Consider the following 25370-nt stretch of genomic DNA (forward strand, 5'->3'; position numbering starts at 1 on the left):
TGCTGCTCTGTAAAAAGCACTCATCAGCAGTGCTTATTGTCTGTAGCCATAAGAGAGGGAGAAAAAAAGTCCACATGCCTTCAGCTACCGCAGCAGCAAAGACTTTCCTTAGAGCAGTGAACGTGATAATCACAGTGCAGTGTGTTGGCCTAAAGTAGCTAATAAAGGTTTGTGCTCAGACCCAGCCTCTCTGAGAAAGCAGAGACTGAGCTGAAAATCATCCCTGAAAACCTGGCAGATTTGTGAGTTGGGTGAAGAGGAGATAAAAGATGATTTTCAGGCTGTAATGAAAGATGGCTTTGGAGGACATGTGCATGTGCAAGGAGCCTGAGGGAGGAAGTGGAAGATAGGAAATTCTGCGTCTTTGAACACTGACAAATCACCTGGCTGTGCTTAATGATCTGACAGCATCTTCTCACCAGCTGCATCAACATTTGGGCTATTCATCACCTTTATAGATTCACAGCATTAGGTAGCACAACTTTTCTATCAACACATGATTTTTCCTGCCTAGTGAGCTGCAGAAAAGCTTCTTACAGTTCCTTTGGTAGGGGAAGCACACAAACAGGCAGGTAGTACTCCATGTCAGATTATGGGATTTATGTCTCTGAACCATTTCTGTCTGCCACAACCATTTCAAGTTTGAGACATTGATTCCAGAAACTGGTATTTTGCTATCCGCCATCAAAGATTTGGTCAAAGTTTTCTTCTGATCAAATTATTTATGTCTTCATAAACTTGCCTCTCAGTAAAACTTCCCAGTGTCCCCTGTGATGAGTTTAGGAGTGACTGAAGATCATAAAAAAAAACAAATGGAGAGGTTTTCATAGAGATAGCATTCATTTGGGGAAGCAGTAGTATCTTTCCCATTTATTACTGGAAAGCAGCTTTGTCATCACATTTGTTGGGAGACAGCTGTGTACAGCTGCTGGATGGAACTGGTTTTTAGAAAGCTGGTTTGTAAGAAGTGACATTCATCACCAATCCACTGAAGGGCCTTGGTGCTGCCAAGACTAATGGGTACACTGCAACATCAGCAACCAGATTGAAATTAAAAAAACAAGAGGTCTTACAGTGTTTGGGTGTTGGATTTCATAACATTTTAAATGTTTTTTGTGTGAAGGTGGTATTGATGGTTCTGGTGGTGATGTTATATTGGTTGCTCGTGTGATTTGACATAGATAGAAACATAGATCGTAGAATTTGGGAAAGATCTTCCAGCTCAAACAAGAGACCCAGCCCCTGCTGCTTATAGTATGGAGTTTCTGTCCTATTTCTCTAGCACAGCAATGGTGAGAAGCCAGTCAGGAGCATGTTCTGATTTGACTGTGTTTATGAGCTCTTTTGTTTTCATTAATTTTATTTGCATATCTGAATTTGCCTAAGAGAGACCTACTAAGCAGTGTTTAAATTAAACTTTAGCATTTGCCAGAATAAAAAGGAACATTGTACAAATGATGATAAAAAGTACAGTTTATGCAAGTATCAAAGAGGACTTTGGTATAACTAACACAGCACCCTATGCAAATATTCTTAGTTGAAAAGGAATTAATCCCTTTCCAAAGGGCCAGCACAAATCTTTCAATGGCACATAAGCCTGCTTTTGAGGGAGCAGGTGCTTAGCAAGCCCTGAGGATTCTGATTTCCAAACTGTACACTGCATTGACACATGCAAATACCTTAAAAACAAATTTCCAGACTCTTATTCTCTTACAAATTTGCTATAAATTCTGTGTTTTGTGAATTTAGATGTAATTTATATGGCATGCAAGAGTAGGATCATGTCATTCTGGAACTGAGCAAAATCATCTTTAAGTTGGAGTCGAAGAAAGCTGTAATTGAGGATTGGCCAGGTCCATTTGCCAAGCTGCTCATTTTGATCATTCATAGCAAGACACCCTTATTTTGTAAAAATCCTTTTATTGGTGAAGACAGCAGGCAGGTTCTGTTCTGTCCTCGAAGAAGGTGGCTTGGTGCCAGTGTCAGCAGCCAGCAATCCAAAGTGTTTTGTTTAATCACAAGATTAATTTTTCCTTTTATTGGCTTTTCCTTTCAATATCACCAAGCATGACATGTTGTAAAACAGAAACAGTGGTTGAACAAGGGCTGGCGAGCATTTCTAAGCCCCCTGGCTATGTTGATAGCAAAGTGAACATTTGGCTGGGTGTGCAGCCATTAGAGACTCCCAGGAAAGCAAACTGGGAGAACTCTCTTGTCAAGGCATGGGCTGTGTGCCTGCCGAGGAGGGAGGGAAGGGAAAGCAAGAGCTGTGCTGGGCTCACGTGCTTTTCCTCCTTTCACATTTGAAGCATCTGCAGTTTCAGTAGCACATCAGACACCTGAGTTTTTGTGCTGTAGATCCAGTCCATGGATAGTGGTTCCATAGAATGTATTTATTTTAGCCTTAGTGTGGCCATATGCAAGTTAACTTCTAAAAGGAAATGGCAGAGGATCCAAATCAAGTGAAAGATTTTAACTCATCCCACTGAATACAAAGACTTGTGCCTTGCATTGAATCACACAGGAAAATTTTTTTTTTTTTCAGAAGGATGATGTTAGATTCAAAACTTCTTTATCCTTAGAGTTTTCAGCAGTGACTGGATTAGCATCCCTGGTGTTCTGAGCCATCATGCAGAAATCTTCTCATGGCTGGGAATGCTTAAGGTGGAGAGGCTCTGTCTGTCTGCTCCTGTATCTGCAAACAGCCATGTCTGTTCATCTTTATTCAAGGGACTCTGGTGGTCCTACAATGGAAAATTTAGCAGAGTTTGGTGTGAGTGCAAGAATGGATAACTGCTTGGCAAAGAGTTGTGAGCTTCCAGAACCCTGCATTTTGAGGCTTATTAAATATTTTAAAACATGCTTCTGTCTTTCTACAGTCTATATTGTATCCTGTGAATGTATATTGTGTTTCCAGTGGTCAGAGACAGATGATAAATCTTTACTGAGTTTAGAGGAAGATAAGTGTACATTAAGGGTAGTGTCCCTTTCAATGAAGATTTCTGGTTTTGGATTTGACTTGCTTTACTGACATCTTCAGTATAATAGCATGGATTTGCATGTAACTTTTCTAGCCAAATTTGATTTATTAGCTTTTCACAATCAAACAATAGGGCAAACAATAATGTTGATCTCCTGTATGAATAATACAGCTGCTAAAAGATCAGGGATCACTTCATGGTACAGCCAGATGCTGCTGGTAATTTGTCAAGGTCAGGCTCCCCTGAAAACAAAGGTTAAAGATTGCTGCCCTGACCTATGGCTGTTCCAAGTTCCCATGCCACAAGAGCTGCTCCTGTCAGTTTATTCTTCTGCTAGAGATCCTTCTATAGTGAAACTGTTCTGTGATTGATAATCTTGTGAAAATATTTCAATAACTGTAAAGTAAAAATTTACAAATGTCGCTTTTTAGAACAGACACCATGTGGCAGCTGTCGAGGAAGAGACCTAATTTTTTGTTTCAAGGATTAAATTTCTAAGCCCCAGTTTCCACTCTTTTGCCTGCTCTCTCAAGGAGCTGAGACTTGAGGGTGGGGGGATTATGTACTGTTATGCATTTGTGTAAATATGAAATATTGACTGGAAATTGCAGGAGTAGACTGCAACCAAACAGCTGTCTTTGCAAATTTAATATTTATTGCAGAGTTAAACAAAATGCCTTATTGTTTAGAGCATTATTTGCCTTGGGCATTGGCTTAGACAGACGCGTTGGCTGAAAAGAATTTCCTAACTCCCTTTTCCACACAACAGAAGATTAAGTAGATAATAGCAACAATTGGCTGTTTTGATCTGGCCTTGACATATGTTCCAAGCATCTACTTCATGATTCAACTACATTATTTTTCTCTTTCATGGCTGCAGAATTTTACTCCTACTTTACCACTGCTGCCACTTATGAGCCATCAGGGGCTTCTTTTTGAGCCTTCTTTCTGGTCAGAAGTAAACAATTATAAAAGATTCTTGCTGCATAGTATGTAAATTCTTTATGCACAGGGAGTATTCCTGACACATTATTAGTATGCAGAGTTTTTCAGAGTTAAGAAAAAGCTCAATTGAAGGAAACAAGTTCAAATCAAAAGTTAGAGGAATTGCATGAGGAAAAAGGCCCAGAAGAGTTGTGATGCTACATGGTGATAGTAATGAAGGTTGGAGACAATGAATGTCAGAATATTTCTGTACAGAGCTTTCCCCTTAAGTTTCTCTGGCTGTCCGCCTGCACCATCTCACCGTGTGCTGGGAAGAGGCTTCTGATCAGCAATATAAGTGGGTCACATAAGTTTCCTGCATCTTGCCAGGCCCCCAGGCAGCTGTATTCAAACCTTTTTCAAAATGCTTACTTGGTTTCTGAATAGAATTTATCAGCTGGCATGGAGCAGTGGTTTAACTAGTTCACTCCTTGATGCAAATGGAAGTTGTAGGAAAAGCTGCAGAAGTCCTGCTTTCCTTTCTGTTTGCTGCTCTGGAGACAGGGCCAGCTGGTAAGCAGGATGTTGGTGACAGTGCTGGTGCCCATCTTCTCTAGAAGGCAAAGGTTTGAGGCTTCTGTCTGTCCTTTTGACCAGGCTCAAGGCTGGCTCCAGCTGGTGCTCAGTTCCAGCTGTGCTGGAAGGTAGTTTTTTGCTTCCTGTGCTTGTACTACAGTCCTGTTCCTGTCAGATCTTTGATCAGAAGGAAGGGATGCACTTATACCCAGGGAAAATTGTCTTCCTTTGTGCTTAGGCAACATGTTAGTCTATTAGTCTGTTTTATGTTATCAATGAATTGCAAAGTCCACATTGTAATTGGCTTAAATGAGAATATGGAGTAGAGTCTGACACAGTGGAGTTGCAGTGAGTGGTTGCCAAAGCTTTGAGGGGCCAGAGTTTGCAGCCACATTAAGACAGGGCATAACTGGAAGTATCTGAAAGTTGAGGGTGTATCTTTCCTTGACCCATTTTCCTCTCACACAGCTGTAGTGGGAGGAGATGAGGGAGCACTAAATGATTATAATACCACAGCACTGTGTTTCTTTATGCTTATTTAGTTGCTGTGTCTGAATCTCTGAGCAGTCTGCACACACTGCAGGCACTGCCCCTGTTTCAAACACGGGTGTTTCAACACAAAGCACTCAGTGACCAAGAGTTAAAGTCCGTTTTGCAGAATCTGCCACAGTGTGGAAGAAGCTGAGTAGCAAACTGGTAGAGTTGCTTCAGTTACTGAAATTAAAATACTTAAGCAAACTGACTAAATAGACTTCTGCATCTGCATTGCAGATTTGCACTGACCTGGTAGATCGATGTTAGGCTTGGCTGTGCTAATACAATTTTTCTACCAGACTGCAGTTAATTACCCAATACTGGCTGGCAGCATCCACTTGTGAGGGTGTATCCACTCTGCAGAGATGGGATGCTTAAGGAGCAAAACATTTCAAGGTGATTCTCACAGCCTGGCCTTCACTTGTGAGTGTTACAGTACAGGAAGGTCCATATAGCACTGGAGACAGCAACATTGATTGGCTAAAATGTATGGAAACTGAAAACTGAGGGGAAGGTTGAGTAACACAGTATTGTAGTGTTGGCTTTCACTGAGTATATAGAAAATGTCATCATAAAAGACAAAGGTAAAACATGTTTTTCCTATTCACTAGAAAAAGGACTTTGTGCCTACTGAAAAGTCCAGAAATTTCCAAAACCCAGAAGTTTCCAGAGAAATAATGAACAGATTTATGTGTCCTTTGTGAAAACAATTTTTGATCCAGGAGATGCTGTTCTTATTATGCCTGTTAGTCTTTGTGAACTTCTGTGAAGTCACACTGCAGTTAGACTAGGTGTCAAGCCAAACACAACTCTTTGTAATATTGTTTGCACACAAAGCAAGGTGTGGTGTTAGAAGTAGTTTTCAGCACAAAAGCAAATGACAAACAATAGATTTCACTAGCAGAAAAAAATGAATTGGATTGGTTCAGCCAACAACTTTGCTAGTTATAAAAAAAAAAGCATGAGCAAACCCTGTCCTTTCTGATGGAGGTTATCCAACATATCTTTCACATTGTTATCAGTCTGCAAATCAACTTGACACAGTCATTGGTTCCTATAATTTGAGATCAGGTGGTGACTGCTGGATTTTAACTGGCTTAGGACCCACCAGCAGAGCCCCTTGGGAGTGGCACTTTCACCGTTTGACACGGCGCTGTGAGGCAGCTGCAGGTCATTTACTCTGAGTCACAGCGAGGGAACCCTTAATCCAAAACCAATGCTGGAAATCGTTCCCCGTAGACCTGGCAAAGTCATCCAAGCTGAAGACAGATGGGAAATTACAACAATTTGCAAGAGAGATGTTCCAGAGAGGTTCTGCTTTTCGTGCTTTGTGCTCCTAACTCGGGGAGGGAGAGCTGGAGGTTTAACTCTCTTGCAGACAACTGAGAGCCTGTGTGCAGACTTTTCTGGACTCCATGTGGTGTGTGTGAGCATCGTGGGGTGGTGGAAAAACAAGTCACGCATTCTCTAGCCTGTCACCACGGGCTTTCTTCCTGTTTGAAGGGCGCTGAGCACTTTAAGTTCTTTTCTTTGTCACTGGCTGTGCTGTTGTAAATGAGCAACACAAGGCTGTGTAATTTGAACAATTCAACGCCCGCGTGTTTGTGCAGGCGAGGGCTCGCAGTCGAATCAAACACTTAGGAAACAAAATCCTGGTAGAAAGAGAATCTGTTCTCCTTGGCTGCTCCTCCCCTCTGCCCAGGCAGCCCTTCTGCCAGAAGTGCACACCCAGGCTGGCTTTTCCAAAGGGCACGATGGTTTGACTGCACGGATGCAGTTAAACCATCACTGAGAGGCCCCTCAGTGTCGGGAGCACTGGCACAGGAGCTCCAGGGGAGCGCACCTTCTGCACAGGCTCTGCTTTTTCTACATCTATTAGGATGTTCTGAATTCACTTTAACCCCTTTTTTGTTTTGCTGGCACAAATTGTGAATAACTGAAAACATTTCCAGTTCAAGGCTGTCTTGGCATCTGTTCCTATTCAGAATGAGGATACTTGCATTTTCTTGCAGGCTGTGTTTACTGTATCTTTAGCATAACCATATCATTCTCTCTAGCTGTTATTTTTTTCCAACATCCACAAAAAGTCCCTGGTTAAACTAAGCCATGGTTATGTGAATTTGAGAGAAGCAAGGAATACCAAAGGAGCTGCTGCATAGTAGTTACTAAAGAAACAAGGCAGATGGATTTTCTCATCTTACACAGTTAAGACAGCTAACATGGAGCTTTTCTTTCCAATAACCTTCTGAAGGAAGGCTGTGTTCCCTACAGCTTTTGCAAGCATGGAGTTTTGCAATTCAGAAATACTAACAATTCCTAAATCATTATTAATTCAGCAAAGCTGATTGCTTTTGTTCATGGCAGGAAGGGATGCAAACCCCAACCTCCAGATGTCCCAGGGACTGTGGTTTGCCTTGAGCTGTTGTGGGGAGGGAGAAGAGAAAATATGTTGCTTTAGAAGTTAAATACAGAGTTAAACTGCTGCATGGCAGTGCTCCATTTTGAGGGAAATGACAAGATCCAAACAATCTTATGTTTAATTACAAAAAATCAAAGCAAAGCACCATGAAAAGCAAGCACATTTGTTAACTTGTCAATGACTTGATGGATCTGGTATTGTAAAAAAAAATAAAACCTGCTGATATCTCTGTTTATTGTTGAACAGCAGATGTTGAAGGGCTGATAAAATGAGTGTGTCACTCATGTCCAAGAATAAACAATGTTAAAGGCTCCTTTCCTCTCTGTAGTGTGTGGAAGCAGGCCTGTAAGCATGGCAGAATTAATATCACAAGGAAGAAGCTTTGGGAGGGCTGTTGTGACAGAAGATGAGGAAGAGGATGGGCCCCACTCCTCACCTGCATCTCCATGCCCAACCTGCAGCAGTGTAAATCTCTTGTTTAAGGATGTACCAGTCTCTTGCTGAGAGTCATTCATTTCAGCCATTCTTTTAGTAAATCTCTTTCCCTAGTTGGTGAACTTGTCTTGGGATGGGCTATAATATTTTCGAGTTAATTTTTATTGACATATCTTTGTATTGTTTTAAATGGAAAACTTTCCAAAAATGCTGAAGTTAATGTTAAAAGTGAGGTGTTTCCAGAGGGAAAAAAAAAGTGTTGAAGTGTTGAATTGTGGAATATATAAGCAAACTGGTAAAAAAAATAACCCCCAACCAGGTCATGCAAAATGCCTGACCATGCTTCTTCAGGTAAATAAGCAAGAGCCTGGTTTTAGTCCATTGGGTGAGTGAGAAAAGTATTATCTGGATGACTCAAATGTGCATCCTGGAATTAAAACATTAAAAAGCCACTCTTCTGGCTCTGAAAAAGAAATTGCTTTTCATATTCACCAAAGGGTACTTCAGGGATTTAACTCCCCAGAATATGGTTCATTTCTACCTTGTTCTTGACCTGTGGAATCAGGTGCACTGTACTACAATTTTAGAAATTACAAGTTTTCTTCAAAGTCCCCTCAGAGTATGAATTGCAGCTCTGTGCTTGGATTTTCTGATTACTCTGATTTTCTTTTTTTATTTTATTTTGTTCCCCCAGTCAAAGGAGGTGATGGGGAAGTTTCATTTTAGCAAGCTTTGCTTATGTCTCTGTGATGTGCAGCTCCACACTTGCCCTGTCCACTGTGACAGACTCATCTGCTTTTAAAGAGGAATGTAAAGGACACTGAGGTATCCCAGAGTTAAAGAAGTTTTCTAGTATAAGCCAAAATTAGTTTGCTGGTGGTTTATGACTTTCAGGAAATATTCAAGGAAGAAAGGACAGGAGGGATAAGGGATTCATTCAGAAAAACTGAACAGTAAATTATTTTCATTGCATTGCATTGTGACACCTGTTCAGCAAGAAGTAAATGTTCTTTTTTTTTTTTCTGAAAAGCAAAATGATGGTCCCTACTCTTTAAATTAAATCAAGGGGAAAAAACATTAATTAAGAACTTAACAAAGTTCAGGAACAGCTGGGTATTTAAAAAGTACACATACTAGTGCAAGCTATTGCCACTGGAAGCAAGGACAGAACTCCAGACAAAGCTTCCTACAGTTCAGATCTGTAGCCAGACCTCTTGCTTGAAAATTTGGCCTGGAAATTTCCCAACAGTTAAATCATAAGATGCTTGACGCTCCTCATTCTGGTCCCAGCTGGGAATCTGGAAAGTGTAATGTTTAAGCTGAATATTCACTCTGATTCTTGGAAATGGGAACAAGTTTCATCAAGAAACTGTTTCTTTTTTTATTTTTCTTTTCTTTTCCATCCCTCAATTGGATTGCCTATTGCATATCATTAGCAGATGGTGGCACATATGTCGTTTCCATTCTTCTATTTTGGTACTGGAGCTGCTAATTGTCCCATTTTGACTTGGGAGTATTGAGCTTTGTTAATGCATCTCAGGTAATTGTAATTAGCTTATGTTCCTGAATTATGGCCACAGAGTTGGAAGGGTTTTCATTCATCACATCCAGTGCATAATTGTACCTTTTCTGTTTACTCTGTGATTCTGCCAAAGAAACACACCCCAAAATGACAAAACCCATGGGCTTTTAGTGAACAGTGAGGGATTAATAGGGGAAACAGCTACCCTGTGTCCCCTGCACTGTGTGAGCAAGCTATTCTTCTGCCTTTAAAAGTTCTGACTTTGGGGGTATAGTCAATAATACAAAGGTAAAGCAGTGACACCTCCCCACCTTTGTGGCTGCTGGGGGGGATCCTCGCCTTGTGCACTTTGGAGTAGGATTGACAAGAAACAAATCTATATACCAGCCTGAATCCCATTTCCCTGTCTCTGTAATTAAGATGCTATCCCCTCATAGGATGTTTTCTAAGAAAGTAATTTTGTTTTCTGTCAACCTGAATTGAATACCTGTGCTCCAGCACAAATATTGGAAGACTGGCTTTATATTTTGTCTAAGTTGACAGAGACACTTAGACCTAAGGTGGTGATACTGCTAGGTTTCATCATTTAAATAAAAAAATTACTGTTAATGTGACAGTCGCTGTGGTCTGTTTTAGGTTTTTATTGCTCCCCAAAAGCATTTTGGTTTTTGATGGGTTCTGTAATAAGATTTTCCCTGCAGGAGAAGCTGCCTCCAGAAGCCTGCCCTAATCCTGTTAGATGGCAAGCAGAGATGTTTCAGTCATTGATGTGCAGGCAGGGGAGTCTTGGGACAGTGATTTAATAGTTTGAGAAGGCTGTGACTGTTCTCCCTTAGTTATTCTTCTTGGTATCTGTTGAGAGAATGCATGGGAAGATCCACAAGTCCTCTGCATGTGTCACCTTTGCCCTGAGCCTGGGACATGTGTGTGCAGCTCTGCCCATGGGCTTCCGGAGCCGTGGAGGCACCTGAGAATGCCCTTGGGTGGCCACACAGCCAGATTAAAGCAGCAACTGCATCGTGCTGCTCTGCTGCAGGAGGACGTGTGGGACTGCTCAGTCATTTGATTTAGAACAGGACAAACGGAGGGAGAGAAGATGAAACAGTGTCTGAAAGTCAAGGAGATCCAAGGAAAGGAGAATAGTTCCACAGAGGGAAGGAGAAGGCAGATTTCTAGTAGAGATGTTTAGAAAAAGGCTCTTTTGACTCTGCTGCTGCCTGGGGGTGTCCTTCCCAAAATTAGAAAGGGGAATGAAGATGATGTTGTTACTGGGGGAGGGTGGAGGTAATGAGAACAAGCTGAGTTTGATGTGTTTCTTCATTTGATGAAAACAAATGAAGAAATGTATTTAGTTTTGTAACATTTCCACCAGGTTAGGCAGTGGACTTGTGTTTTGCACCCTTGGATTGGTTTGAACTGTGTGTATCTCTCACTTGCAATATAATCTTACACATTTGCTTGCAGGCTTGTGTGTCCCACTACCCTCTGCTGGAAGAAATGAGGATTTTTTTAGCTCTGTCCTTGAGCCCCAAAACGTCCCAGACCTCCAGCAGAAATGGGCTGGGAAGCAGTTTGGGAGGACCCCAGTTCTGCCCTGCTTTTGCTGGCATCCATCCTGCAGGGAAGAGGTGTGGGTATGAAAATGTGCTGCTGGGTTTCAGAACAGTGCATGGCCAGGAGAGGTGTGCACGTGGGGTCTGTGCTAGCAGGGGGCTGAATGGACGGTGTGTCCTGGTCTGTTTTGTTACCTTGGCCATAAATGTTAGGTCTGTTCCAGTTAATGATTCAAGGTGTTGCCAGAATAGGCTGAATCCCTGATGATTCTCCTCTGATGTCCAGTTTCAAAAGGTGACTGGTACCTTCAAGCTGGTGGCTTGAAGAATGGGTGAAACATCCCAAAGCAGGTGGCCACAGGAGCATGTTCTTTCCAAATGCAAAATTTTATGTGTTGAAACGTGATGGTCTCTTATATTTTTATTTTCTTAAATCAGCTAAAATAATTTTGATTTTTCATTCCCTGCTTAAAATCTTATTATATTAAGGCTTTATACCTGCTGTGCGAATGTTCAGTGTAGTGAGAATGAGGTATAAATATGTCATGCTCCCAGTTCAGGTTTCCATAAAACCCCTTCAAGAGGATATTCCAGAGGGAAATTAAAAATGGGATTCTAAGAGAGACTTTTGTTTTATTATTATATATTTGCTCCAGTACTTGATATATGAGAATGTTTACACTTTCTACCCTATCTTCTGTATCTATTTGCAATAGAGGTGCCTTTATCTCTTTGTTTTGTTCATCTCTTCTGTAAAATATGAAGTCCCTAATCATTTTGGTTCACACAGGGGAAGCCTGCAATAGCTGCAGTAATTTTGCTGCTCTATGTGTCTAGAAATCTTGAAACAAGAGAGTTCAGATTGGAACTGGTTTCCTTTCCCCACATGGGCAAGCGATTGCATAGATGAATGACCTTGTGTAGCAGCTCTGAAGCATTACTCAGGCCATGGACAGGTATTGTTTCCAGATTTCAAAGGCAATACAAGATCCAGACAGGTGTACAAGAACCCCTGCTCTCAATTAGTTGTAAATTTCCTGAACAGTATTTTCCAGCTGTGGAAGAAGTTTAACTGTTATCACCCACCTGGCAGGATTTTCCTGCCCCTCCTCTGTCCAAGTGTCCGTAGTGCCCCAGCCCTGCAAGGAGCAGCTGGCAGATCTGTCAGGGCCAGCTGGGTTTTGGGTGCATTGGTACATTTGGTACATTGGTACATCTGGTATGTTGGTACATTTGCCCTGCCAGACACCTGGGTGGTGGGGGCAGTGTCAGAGCTCACCTGCAGTGGATGGTCCTTCCTTCCTTCCAGGGCTGGCCATGCAACATCCCTGGCAGGGCTGGCTGGGCTCTCACTGCTGCTTCTTGGCAGAGTGGCACCTGTGGTGGAGGGATGAGATCCTCCAGTGAGATATTCCCTGGCAGTGCCCTCTCCCCCAGGCAGCCCTGTGACTGCACCAGGACACCAGGACTCCCTGCCTGCCCAGGATCAGCCTCAGACAACTGGGACACTCTGCTGGTGTTCCTGCTTTTCTTCTTTTTCCCTGCATCTTTGGAAGCACATGGTGTTACCCTGTTCCCTGCTAATCCACCGAGGACATGATCACAGAGTTCAGAGCTCACACTGAATGCTTCTTATGCATATGGGCTCATTGTTAATTTAAGTGGCACATACTTTAATCTAATAGATGCTGTCTTTTAGTTAGGTAATTGCTCCAGTAGCTGTAAAGGGATGGTATCTTGTGAAGTTTAATTTCTTTCTACTGAGCTCATGTGGAAAAGGAATATCTAAAAAATCAAATTAACTTTTCAACCAGGGTAATATAGTCTGCCTTTTCACTGATGTCACTACCTCCCTCCTTATATCATAATATTTCTTTACTTGTTTCTCTCATCACCAGATACTTAAAATGAGCTGCCTTGTTTCCACTACCTCACTATTTCATGAATTCAAACACTGAATGTGTACTAGAAGTTCTGCCACTGTATTGGGGAATACAGTGAGCAAGTGTACAAATCCTTGAGTGCCAGTAGCTGGGATCACCTCAAGTGTGTCTGAGTTAGGCTGCTGATAATTTAAACGTGTTTTTAAAAGCAGCTCTGTAGCAGCAGCCCACTTTAGCTTTCCACATTGCTGGATTCATGTGTGTACTGACAAGGATGAAGACAGTGGAGAAACAGGAGAACATCCTTCAGCCAGGGAGGAGCTATCCTGTGCTTTTTTTCCATCTTGGGATCTGGAAATACACTTCCTTCTATCCAACAAAAACTTGTGTTATTGATTGCTGAGAGGTCTGGAAGGTCACGAGAGTCACTAGTGGTGACCAAATAATCCATGTTCTTCATTACTCAGGGAAATGGGACTCTGGAGGACTCAGGATGAGGGGCTGTCCTTTATAGCGCTGCTGCAGCCGGTGTGACATTAATTTCATAGTTCTGATGTTTACAAATAGGAAGCACAGGTTTGCATTCCACATGGTGTTTTCAAAAATGCTCAGAAAAAGCTTGTGCAGCGCTGTGTGTCCCTTTCAGACACTGTGAGGTATCTTCTGCCCTCTCTGGACACTGGCCTGGGCAGCTGGACTGTCACTGCTGGAAGTGATGCACATGGGGGCACAGACAGGGCAGTGCAGCCTCGTGCACTGAGATCTCTGCTGTGTTATGAATTCCTGGTTCCTACAGCATCGTTTGGAGATAATTCTCTGATTTCCCATTTAACAAGGTTTCCATGGCTTGATGACTGGCTTGTGTGACCTTTGGAACGGGCTGGAAATCACTCAGCTGTTGCACTGCAGCAATGCCTGTGGCCAGCCCTGTGCAGACTGGACTGCACAGGAATGTTACTGAGTAGCAGCTCCTTCTTTTGTAAACCAGGTGAATTTAAAACTTTCAGTGTGACACGGCAACTAGTGTCTCTCCTGCTGTGGTTAGTTTGCAGTTACTCCTTATTGCCTTTCTCTTCTGTCATGACCCAGCATTACCCATGCACTCAGCTCTGTTACTGGCTGCTGCAAAAAGCAGAGTTCATTTCCAGCTGCCCAGCATGGTACTAATAAAAGGTTGATGCATGTCTGAGAAGCCCTGGATTAGACTTGTCCTTGCCTCTTCCAGCTTGTGTGGCATTTTAGGCTTTGCAAAGTCCAGGATTGAAAAAGCAAACAAAAGGTTTTTGTCTCTGGATTTGTGTGCTCACCCCATGTGCCTGCACCCAGAATCTGTGATTTGCCCAAGCACTGGCAATTGGCTCCTTTCCTGAGGCACCAGAGCATTCTCTGCTGCTTGGAGTGGTGCTGCTCACAGCCCATTAGACACTTGAAGTGCCATGAAGACCTACTGCCTCACTTTGCTGTGAGCATCATCCTTCTCCTCATACAAAAATGTTACAGTGTGCTCTGAAATGCAGCCTGGCTGTACCCCAGATCAGTGTGCAGTGAATGCCTTCCATCTGGGGTGCAAACCAAGAGCTGGGCATTTCAAGTGCTGCTGCACTATTACAGCATATTCCTTTACAATTACATCAAAACCTCTGTCCTGGGCCTTCCTGTAACTGCAAGCTGAGTGGGTCCTTAACTCCCTGCAGAGCACATTTAAAGGAGGATTTTGCTGGGTTGCTGTGTATTTGCAGGTGAGCCCAGTCCTTGCCTGCCCAAGCCCTGCTCTGAGCAGTGTGAGAGCAGCTCCTGGCAGTAGCCAATGGCTTGGCTACGACTGGGGTCTCTCTTTCAGGTTCCTGGGCTCACTGAGTGTGCAGAGAGCATCTCTGCAGGGCTGAGCACTGAGTCCAGCCCAGCCCAGGCCTGTCTGCATCGTGCACACGATGTGAAGTCACCCAGTGTCACACAGCACCTGCTGCCCGCTGGCTGCAGGGTCAGCCTGTGCCTGGACACTAGGTCTGGGGTGGCTGGACAGCTTCTGGACCTGAGGCTGATGGGTGGGCTCACACCTGTGGTGGTCTCACTCAGATTGGGTTATTGGGATTCTTGTTCGTTCTCTGTGTTTCTCCCACATAGTTCACATGACAATACTGGCTTTTCTCAGGTATTTGGAGTCTGTTAAAAAAGGGAGGAAGGGAACATGATCCAGAGCTTTCAGGCAGCTTTGTGAAAAGGGTAGATTGTGTTTTACTTTGGGGGTGATGTATAGCCCAGATAAGATTTTTCACCAAGGACCATTACATCTCAAGTTGGCTTTTTAATTGATTTAGCTCCTCTGATCTGTAAGTTGCCAGACATGAACCACTAGCCTTTGGATGGAGTCCAGAGTGTAATGGAAAGTTCACTGAAACCCCATCAGCTCTTGTTAAACCTGAGTGAATTCCAGCACATTTCTTGTGATTAATTAAGCACAGTTAAGCAGGTGATGGATTTGAACCTCCATCTCTAGTGTTCATCTGTATTTCAGTGAGCAAGGGGACTCATGAAATTAATGAGGTTTTTGGTGGTGGGATTTGGGGTGATTTTTTGCCTCTTCTGCTGGAAAACTGCACCTGAAAACTCAGGGCAGATGTTTTGGTAAGTCCTATTTATCACCAGCATGAGCTGTTCTATGCAACACTCAGCTCTCATAATTTACTGCTTTTCACTAATAAATTTTCCAGTATTTACTTGTCCTTTTTCCATTTTTTGGTAACATTTGGATTTGTTATCCTTTACTTTGATATCACTTTCTGTCAGTACAACTGCCATACTCACAGTGAGAGTGTAGTGCTATGGCAACGATGTATTATCTGCAGTCTTGCCAGTGAGTAAGATATGGTGCAGAAATTAGTTCACTTATCAAAATCTGATGTGCAGAGCTGAGCAAAGAACCTGACAGTCCAGAACCTCCTGCTATTTTCACAAGACTTGCTGTTCTGTTTCACATTGGTTATGACACTCACATAAATTCTCTTCTGACTGTTTCCAGTGATGCCTTGTTAAACCTACAGATGTCTCAGCACCTTGGAAAATATTTTTAGATATACAATAATCTTCATGCTGTCTTTGATAGTGACAAAAAATTGAAAATGAGCAATTTTTTTTTCTTCTGTTACTATTCCAGAAAGGTACTTTTCTGTAATTTCAGGGTAGGAAAAAGTGTATAAATAGAAAAATCTTGCCCAGACTGGGACATGTGAGAAATGTTTTAGATTAAAACTGTTAAAGACTAAGAGAGCTCTGCCCTTCTCTGCTCTGTGGTGCAGACTGGGCCATGCACAGCCTTCAGGATGTGTCTTGCACCTTCTCTGTTCCACATACAAACTGGTGGAATGATTTTTGAAGTAGAGAGTTTACATCCAACTCCAAATCCTTCTACAGTGTGGGTGTTCAGAATCAGACAGTTGATAGCCCTTTCATTTATGTTCCAGCTGGTGCAGTGCTGGTTGAGGAGGACTTCTACCTCTGTGGAGCTGTCCCTGCTCTGGTGTGTCCCCTCAGCCTTCCTGACTCTTTTACCTTACAGGGTAGGGCAGCTTTTGGACAGCCCAGGATGTTGGTTCCAGCTCCTAGGGTTGATATTAGAAATGTTAAATCTTTGGTTAGATGATTAGAAATTGTTTATATGGATTTTACACTGCAAACATGTTCTGAGCACTCAGGGTTTGGCTGGAAACTCTTGGAAATGAATCAGGGACAGGCTTCTACAGTCTGTGGACATTGTTTGAAAGTTTCCAGTGAAATTAGTACTTGTTCTTAGTCAAATTATGTTTGCTTGTTGACCCCTCTTATCTAATTAGTTCCTACTTTGCTGATCTGCTTCTACTTGCATGCACTGAATCAGCTATTCCACATTCCTCTTTTACCACTGTAATGATGGCAGAAGTACATTTGAGCTGAGAGATGCTTTCTTTTCCTTGTAGTAACCCCATGCCTTGTGATTTGTGGAGAAATTATTTGTTTTGTTGTGCATCAGCCATCTGTTTGAGGCTGAGGGGAAGGATGTGTGGTAATCTCAGATTGATTAGGTGTATTTGAGCAGCCAATTAGACAATCCTTGAGGATCTTCTTGTGTCCAAAGCTTGGATGCCCATCTCTTGAGGTTCCCACATCTCTGCACTGCACAAGCAGCTTCAGGAAAAGGCAGGGTTGTAGCCTCCTGCCCCATGTCCTGCTCCTTGTCTGTGGCCTCCAGACGTGCTCACAAATGCTTGTGGTGCTGCAGGCAGGCTGTAAAATGAGCCAGCCTTGTTTGCTGGGTATATCACAGACCCCTCCTCACACCACTGCCCCTTTCAGGGGAGGCTGGTGGGTGCCCAGAGCTGCCTCCAGGGGCACAAACACCACGGCCACCAGCCTGGCCCTAACAGAGATGCTTTAAGACTTTCAGACTCTCTGCCCTGTAGTGGGGAAGGTGGTCTGACAGGGGTTTGCAGAATGTGTAACTGGGGTGGCTGGGGGGAGGAGGTGACTTTTGGTGGCTTGTGGGCCAATGTCAGAGCCAAGACTAGAACCTGGTTCTTGAAATCCCAGCCTCCATTCTCTGTGGCCTACTGTCTCTCTTAACAATGTTTTAATGAAAAATGCAAAATATTAATTTAGAGCAGGATTCGGGAAAAATGTCCCATTCAATTACTTAATCATAGGTGAACTATAATTGTAAGACACAAACATGTCTTGCTACAAAGCACCAGGCAAAAAAGCAGAAAGGATTATTTGTTGTTTAATTTAGCAGAGGAAGGCAGCTGATCATGCTAAGTCTATCTGACACCTAGCAAGTTGTGTGATCCTATTTGTTAATCTTTTTAACTTTCCATTTTATTAGGATAGGGTTTCCAGAGCAAATAGGATAAATGAGATTAAATCTGTCGCCCTGAATTACTCTCCACTGAGTTATGAACAGAATCTCTCTGTGTCAGAGAAGTATAATTATGAGGGAAATGCTGCCTGTGTAATTGTGTGCTTTGTTTGGAAAAATTTGAGATCCATAATTATCCCCAGCATGTCATGGTGGCCTGTGCTGGCTCTGAATCTGCAGTAAACAAAGGCAAGGGAAGTTTCTCTTTGGAGCAGTCCTTGATGCAGTATGGCTGGTACCTGCAACATTACCCTGCAGGTCTTCTGGTTCAAGGGAGGGATCCAAATTAACTTGGAAGAGGACACACATTGTACAATTACTTTCTCTCAGAGAAAAATCTGGTGGTGCTCCATTAGGGGATTATACACTGGTCTTGGCTCTATGTAATTCATGGAGCCCTATAAAAGTTGTGGTACCCTTTCTGGTATATAATTCCACTGTGAATTGGAATTTGTGACTTTAACTCATCACTGTGAGATGAGTTAAAGACATAAAACTGTAGCCTCTTGAAATTTTGGGTTCACCAGCCAAAGAAAGTTTTAAATTCTGTGTGCTGTTTGTCTGGATTTGGAACAACTTCTGTTAGGAAAAAGGAAAGGAAAACTTCAGCTATAGTTGTTCCTATATAATAGGCATAATTGCTGCTGGAAGTAGATCTCCTGGAGAGAGAATATGCACAGAGTAAAAAGAAACTTGCTACAGGTCCTGCTTCAACACTTCTGCAGCTTTCTGCTTGAGGCAGAGGGGCAGAGGTCAGGCTTTCACATGACGGATTAGTGATAAAACAACCTGCTAGGCTTAGATTAGAATTTCTGTCATTTTGCCAAAAATCATATGTGCATTAGTGAGGGGCAAGAAGGCTGCATCATTTTGGTGAATCCTATTGGAATTTTTTTTTTAGATCTCTTTACAGATATGAGCCAGGACTTGATCTCCACATCTGTTTTTATTAGCCAGTCTAGTTTACAAATGAGGCCCCTTTTGTCCCATCTAATTTTATGTAATCTGTGATGCTGCATAACAATTCTGGGAAGAAGAAATGGAAGGATTGTGAGCTGACCTTGTGGCTAGTATGTACAGTGACTCACTCTATTCTTTATTTCAACTTCCGTGAGGTCTTTTCAGATATGCTGTTTACCCATTAAATGAGCTGTGCAGTTTATCTTATGGCTAAAATTCTACCTAATATTTTGATATATTTGTTTGGAATATGACAAAATAAATCACAAATGAGAATGTTAAAAAATGCTTACATTAATCATCTGAGACAGTCTCTCTCATTATAATCTCGTTCAGCGTAACTAGTTATCTGTAAGAAAGGGTTTCCTGTCCCTTGATTTGCCAACCTACGTGACTTTACTGCCAAGGACATCTCTCCTCCATGCTTGACAAGCAATGGGTAACTTCATAATCTTTCTGTGTAGGCAATTTCTTCATGGGAAGAAATTAAGTCAGTCATGCCCATTACTGAATCTAATTTTACTATAATTTAGAGGGAAGAACTCTTCCCTGAGCAGAATTGATTTTATAACCGCTTACTTCAGGACTTATTTTGCTTTCCTCCAGAGGATGTGGCAGAAACTGTTGTTAGTGGCAGGCCTGCAATTTGCTTGGCAAGGTCACTGCAGCAGCACCTTTCCTGGCAAGTGAGAAACTTGTGCCTTGCTTTGGTTTTCAGTCATCAGCAGCTGCTCTGAGGCAAACTGAGCAAGGCAGCAAGTCAGTATGACCTCACTACTTGTTGAAATTCCACCTTTTGGGAAACATAAGGTTCTTAGGGTAGCTGCCTCCTGGAGTCAAGCTGTCTTTGGCTGGTTTTTTTTCCTTCTCCCTTAGTCAGCCTGCAGGTTTGGCCCTGGCCACAGACGTGTCTTGCTCGTGGCTTTACAGTTCATTCACCCTGGGTAGGACTTGTCCATCTTTTCCTCACTTCAGGCTAGGCTGAGTGAAGCACACACAAGGAAAGGTCCTTTAAAAAGCAGTTTGCAGCAGTGCAGTGATAAAAACCCAGCTGTGAAGAGGTGGGGAGTGCAAAACAATCTCTTTTTGCCTGCCCACAAAGAAACAGGAGAAGAAAACGTGGTGACTTCCTAACACTGGTCACAAGAGCACATTTCAGTGTCCCTTCAAGGTCAGTAACACCATTCTCAGCTGTTCAAAACAGCCTCTTGGTAGCAAACCCAGTGCAAATTTGGGGAAGAAGGCTGCTTGCTTGTTGTTTTCTCCTTGTTTGCACAGGCTTCAGCCTGGCAGACAATCAGATCCAACTGTAGATGTAATGCAGGCAAAATACCAGAATTCATGGGCCAGATTTATGCTAATGGCAGCAGGCATTGCTGAATGTCTGCCTGCTCAGCAGCCTTGGGAGAGCCCTTGGCTGTCAAGACAAGTGGAAATCTAAGGAGCTACTCAGTGAGGGGTCCTTTTTTCAATTACATACTTTGACCCACATTCTTCCTTATTTATATTTGCAAGTATTATGAGATTGATCAGATTTTTCTCCTCAGTGGCCCTGTAACACCAAACCTCCTCCTGCAGACAGGAGAAATGCATTTGGTGGGGTGTTCAAAGATTGTGAATGGCTGAGTGAATGCACACTGCTTTTTATTTGGTGAAGCTGCCTGTAAGGCAGGCTCTATTCTGCCTCATCATGCCCTTCTCTGCTGGTGGGAAGTGTTTGCAGTTTGAACAATTTTCCTCTAATTAACAGGCATTTCCCCATCCTCTTTCCAAAGTCTCCTACTCGTTCTCCTTTACCCTTTATCTTCAATTCCTCTCAGTTACACTCACTGGGTAAGCAACAAATATTTCTGGTGCTTCTGTACATTGTTCACATGGCATATGCCATCTACTTTCTTTTTGATATTGCATTTTCTGCTGACACCTGCAAAGCCTGGTCTGACAAAGCCTTCCCCCAAGGAGAGGTTTTGTAGTGTTGGTTCTGAGTGTTAAAAACCATGGAAGCTTAGTGAGAAGCAAATGTGATTCTCTTTGCCCCTGCTTTGGGGATCAATGGTTTGAATCCTATTGTGATTTACACCAGGGAAAATTGAAAGTAACCCCAGCTGCAACAAGGCAGTAGAGAAGGTAAAAGAATTGCAACAATGGGATGAAGCTGCTACACAGAGTAGTAAAACGCCAGGTTGCAGATAAGGCAATAGGGTGGCAAAGCCCTGTGAGCCCTGTGAACAATCAGGGCTTTCTGTGCTCTGGAACAAAGCAGCTTTACAGAGGGTGTTGTTGCAGTGATCACTGAAACTGGCTCCCTGGAAATTTCTGTTACATTGCAAATTCAGCCTTGCTGCATGGCTGGGGTGGCCCAGAGCACTTCTCTGTGTGGTGGTAGTGAGTAGGAACAAACCATGTGTTACAGCTGAAAGAGCCCTCACCCATAACTTTTCTTCTCCACAGGTGCCCCTGGTTGACAAAAGCCATCTCCCCAGCCATCCCAGTGTACAATGGACTCGTTTTCTTGTTTGTGCTGGCAAACTTCAGCATGGCAACTTTCATGGACCCCGGAGTTTTCCCACGAGGTAACAGAAACGGGACTGTTGCAGGGGTGGGGGGAGAGGGGACATTGAAAATCCAATCCAAAGGAGGTGCCAGGTATCCAAACACAGAAGTTGCTGATTAATCTTGTAGACTGTATTTATTTATTTACTATACTTGAGTGTCAGTAGGGATGGGATGGCAGTGAAATTCTGGGTACCCTCCAGCTCTCTTCTGAGCTCCTGGGTGTCCTCGCACTTGCTCAGGCTGGCACTGGAGGGCACAGGGTTGTGTAGAACAGTTCTCCTTGGATAGCTCTCCTGAGTGATGTGATTTTGATTGCTATCCCCTCTGTCATGCTGGCACACTGGATTTAAGTCACTGTCTTCACAATAGGTAGCAGAGCATGGCAGAGGGGAGAGGCTAAACTTTCTGCAAGTTTCATCAAAGCAGTCCTTCCAGAATACCTTAAAAGAAATGCAGAAGCATTGAGCGCTAGAACAGATAATGATTAGGGCTTGCCTTAGGGTGTCTAAAAATGTATACATTTAGAAAGATATTCCTTCTTAAATTAGTACTGATTCACAGCTGATTAAATAGGATAGAGATCACTCAGCTTTTGTAATGGGAACCACAGTGCAGCTATCTCTTTTAACACATCCTAATGAGAGAATTATCACCTCATTTTATCTGTCTTCCAATAATTATTCACATGCAGTTTGCAGCAGAGACTGCTCTAGGCAGTCTGTCTAAACCAATGGATCTGTGCTGTCTGCAAGCTGTGCTTCCTCACCTCTATTCACCAAGTTCAGTGTCTGTTTTGAATTGCTACCTGACAAGAGCAAGGTACCAGTCCTGCTGGCTTCCCTGAATAGCAAGGTAGCTTGGTCTAATGATGAGCATCTCTCTGCCATTCCTCTCAGCTGAAGCTTCTGAACCCCTGATTAAGTGTTGCAGCACTCCAATTAAGGAAATTATTGTGTGTAAAGGCAGTCTAAGGCAGAGGCAAGATTCAGTCACTTGTGTAAGATCCACTGATACAGTACGTAGGTACTTAAAGCTACAAATGCTAGTGACTTTCAAAATAACTTATGCTGGTGGAGTTTTGAGGAGTTTCCTGGACTTGTTAGTTTCTTTATCACAGCAGAGATAGCAGTGGTTATTTCAACACGGAACATTATCAGTCTGAGAATCCAGTGTGTTTGTGCAGGGCAGTTCCCTCAGAGAAGAGCTGGACATCACCAGGCCCTGGGAGTGATCAGTGCTGAGTGTATTGTCAGTTCATACCTTCCTCTGGGCTTCTCTAACTTCCTTTTGCAAACAAGTTCTTCATTTTGGACTTTGCATTTATGGAATAAACACACAGGGAGATCAAAAAGAAACTTTCTCATCAGCTTCCCTCCCATCCCCTCTCCCTTTACACAAGGGAGTCAGGAGCAAAGCAGGAAGAGGAGGAGTTCCTAAAGTTCACCCTCTACTGTCTTTCACTTTATTTGTGGCCTTGGCCTTGCATCTCTGTGCCTGTGCTTTGTCAGGAAGATGCTGGGAGCAAGGGGAGAGAAAAGACATGGCATTCGTCCTGGGAGAAGGTAATGGAGTAGGAGTTTAGATGTGTGAAGGAAGCAAACTTATAAGGGAAAAGATGGAAAAGACTATAAATACCAGTGCTGGGAGGAAAGAGGAGCAGATGTTATTTCAGATCACAAGTGTGCATGTGAAAAAAAGCTTATCACCACCCCACGCCACCCGCAGAGCTGCCAGCGCAAGGAGTTCAGGAATTGTAGGAGTGACTTAAAATGAATGCACAATCACTCTGTTTGCTTTCTGCTGTTGAAATTAGGTTTAGTCTTCTTGGTTTTCAAGCTTCATAGCACATTTCTGATGGTTAGGAATTTACTTCAAAACCAAAACAACAAATAAGTAGTACAAAAGCTGAGACTCTAATGAAATATCACAATTCCTTAAGGAAGCCACCAAAAATCTGTTAGAAAAATATGAGACTTGGCGGCTCCATGTCAGTGGATCAGTGTATGAGAATCTGTGTAGTAAGATACATTCCTTGTCAATGTATTCTTCTGCTCAGGTCTCTGGAAACTGGAAATAAACACATTTCTAGCTATATTATATGAGCTTGCAGGTCTGGCAGCTAGAACCTGGCCTGTAGGGGGAAATTATAAAAGTTGGGCTGCAGAAACCCAGCTTGCTGAAGAGCAGCTTAATCAAACTCCCAGATCTGTTACTCTTTTTTTTTTTTTTTTTAAATTTCTTGGCTCTCTGAATCTTTCTGGTATGAATCAGTATTGGCTCTGTGTGAGTGAATTTCTGGTAATACACCAGAATGAATGAGTAGGAAAGGAAGTATCAAGTAACTGAAATTGGGGCTGCCTTGAAAAATCTGATTTACAGTCTAGGTTGAGACTGGCAATGTTTTTTGCTGGCTAATCATACCAACTGCAATTGGCTTTCAGTATTTTTGATGTGGATCTGTTTTGTACAAACTCTGTGTTTGAATTCTGCAAAAGGAACATGCTTAAATGCATGTAGGTATATATAATGTACGGACTTTTTGTCAGCATTTTTTTATAAGAGTCAGATTTTTTATAAGAGCTTAAATGGTGTGACTGTTCCGGTGTCTTGTTTTCTGCCCACATGTATTACACAGCTTGGGCAGGTTTATAATGGTATTGGAGAACCTACAGACTGTATTTATAGAAGTGCCTAAGGGATTTAGAGTCTGGCTCTCTCTAAGAGTCCCACTGACTAGTTAGGAAGGAAAATTATAGGGAATGGTGCCAGTACAGCACTCAGCTTCCACACGCAAACCTTAATCCAGAGAATACTCTTGCAGATAAATGCTGTAGCTGAGCCAGATCCCAAGCTCATCTAGGTGAAGGGAGAAATTCCCTCTGAAGTCAATGGAAATTGGATCATGATAACACATCTAGAGAAGATTTAATATAGAACTGCATGACAGTAATTGATGTTCCTCTGGGACAACATTATCAAATTCCACCTAATTTGGAGCCAGTCAACCAATGGCAGCTGCACTATAATGTTTAACCAGGTGTTAAATAGATGTGAACGTCTTAGATTTTCTGTCAGGAGGAAACAAATAAAGATCGCAGGAATCTAGAATCATATTTTTTCTACCCAGTGTATATTTGTCTGTTACAGACTGGGTTTTATTTTGTGCATTTATGTTTTAATGAACTCTTTTCTTAAACAGGGCAGAGGGGATAAACCATCTGTGTCAGTGTCCCTGTGTCCCGGGCACTGACAGGAGCAGCTCTTTTCTCCTTGCCCTCTGCTACCTGCACTAACTCTCAGCTTTGCCTTGAGCAGCAGACGAAGACGAGGATAAAGACGACGACTTCCGCGCGCCGCTGTACAAGAACGTGGAGATCAAAGGAATCCAAGTACGGATGAAGTGGTGTGCCACCTGCCACTTCTACCGCCCGCCCCGCTGCTCCCACTGCAGCGTCTGCGACAACTGCGTGGAGGTAACGCTGCCGGGCTGGGCCACGCGGGCCGGGCGAGCCCCTGCTCTGCTGCCTTGGCCCAGAGTGCAGCTCTGGGGGGTTCACAGCTGCAGTGGCTCCTGCTGAGCACTGCCATTCGAAGCACGGCCCTCAGTTGTGTGTGTGACAAATGCGGCGATGCTCGATGTCAGCCCTGTCGGCAGTGGTGATTAAAGTAAAAATTTATAATGCTGGCTGCGTCTGCCTTGAAGTAGCTGAGGGATTGTGAATGTAAAAAAAAGGGGTGAATGGGAGGGTTGGTGCAGAGTTCAAGAGAGCAAGAAATTCAGGGTGAGCCATTTGAACTTGCCATCTGTGAGCTTAAGGTTCATCATTTAATTTGGAGCAAACTGGTGCCTACATTAGTGGACAAGCAGAGAAGCCACAATGGTGTGTGAGTTCAGGAGAACCAAACTCAGGGTTCAGCAAATGGTTCTCCAGTCAATAGAAGGAGCCCATGTGTTTTTCAACATCCAAGCTCACAACATGAACTTATTCATGTTTCTAATGTTGATTGCTCTGAATTAGGGGACTTTCTTGATTCTTGTTACCCTTAGGGTCTTGGTGAGTCACACAGGTTTTTTACAAAATAACCCTAAACAGTACGATGTGCTTTTGGGCTGTAAGCATCTCCCAGACATGTAGGTA

At 43.0% G+C, this 25370-nt stretch overlaps 1 protein-coding gene across 6 annotated transcripts in view; it reads left to right on the plus strand.

Annotated features, from left to right (window-relative positions):
* The window catches only part of ZDHHC8 (zinc finger DHHC-type palmitoyltransferase 8), a 118754-nt gene that overhangs the window by 71001 nt on the left and 22383 nt on the right, over positions 1-25370 (plus strand). For 5 of the 6 annotated variants that reach the window (XR_010348862.1, XM_064393032.1, XM_064393030.1 and 2 more), the window contains 2 exons: positions 21127-21248; positions 24547-24704. Coding sequence is in view for 5 of the 6 variants with exons in the window: in XM_064393032.1 (XP_064249102.1) it covers positions 21127-21248; positions 24547-24704 (280 nt within the window). In the remaining variant the exon portion in view is untranslated. Of the gene's footprint in view, positions 1-5850; positions 6327-21126; positions 21249-24546; positions 24705-25370 lie in introns of those variants that run through there. The other variant, XM_064393031.1, reaches the window with a different exon arrangement.

The sequence above is a fragment of the Passer domesticus genome, chromosome 17 (assembly GCF_036417665.1).
Source record: "Passer domesticus isolate bPasDom1 chromosome 17, bPasDom1.hap1, whole genome shotgun sequence".
Lineage (NCBI taxonomy): Eukaryota > Metazoa > Chordata > Aves > Passeriformes > Passeridae > Passer > Passer domesticus.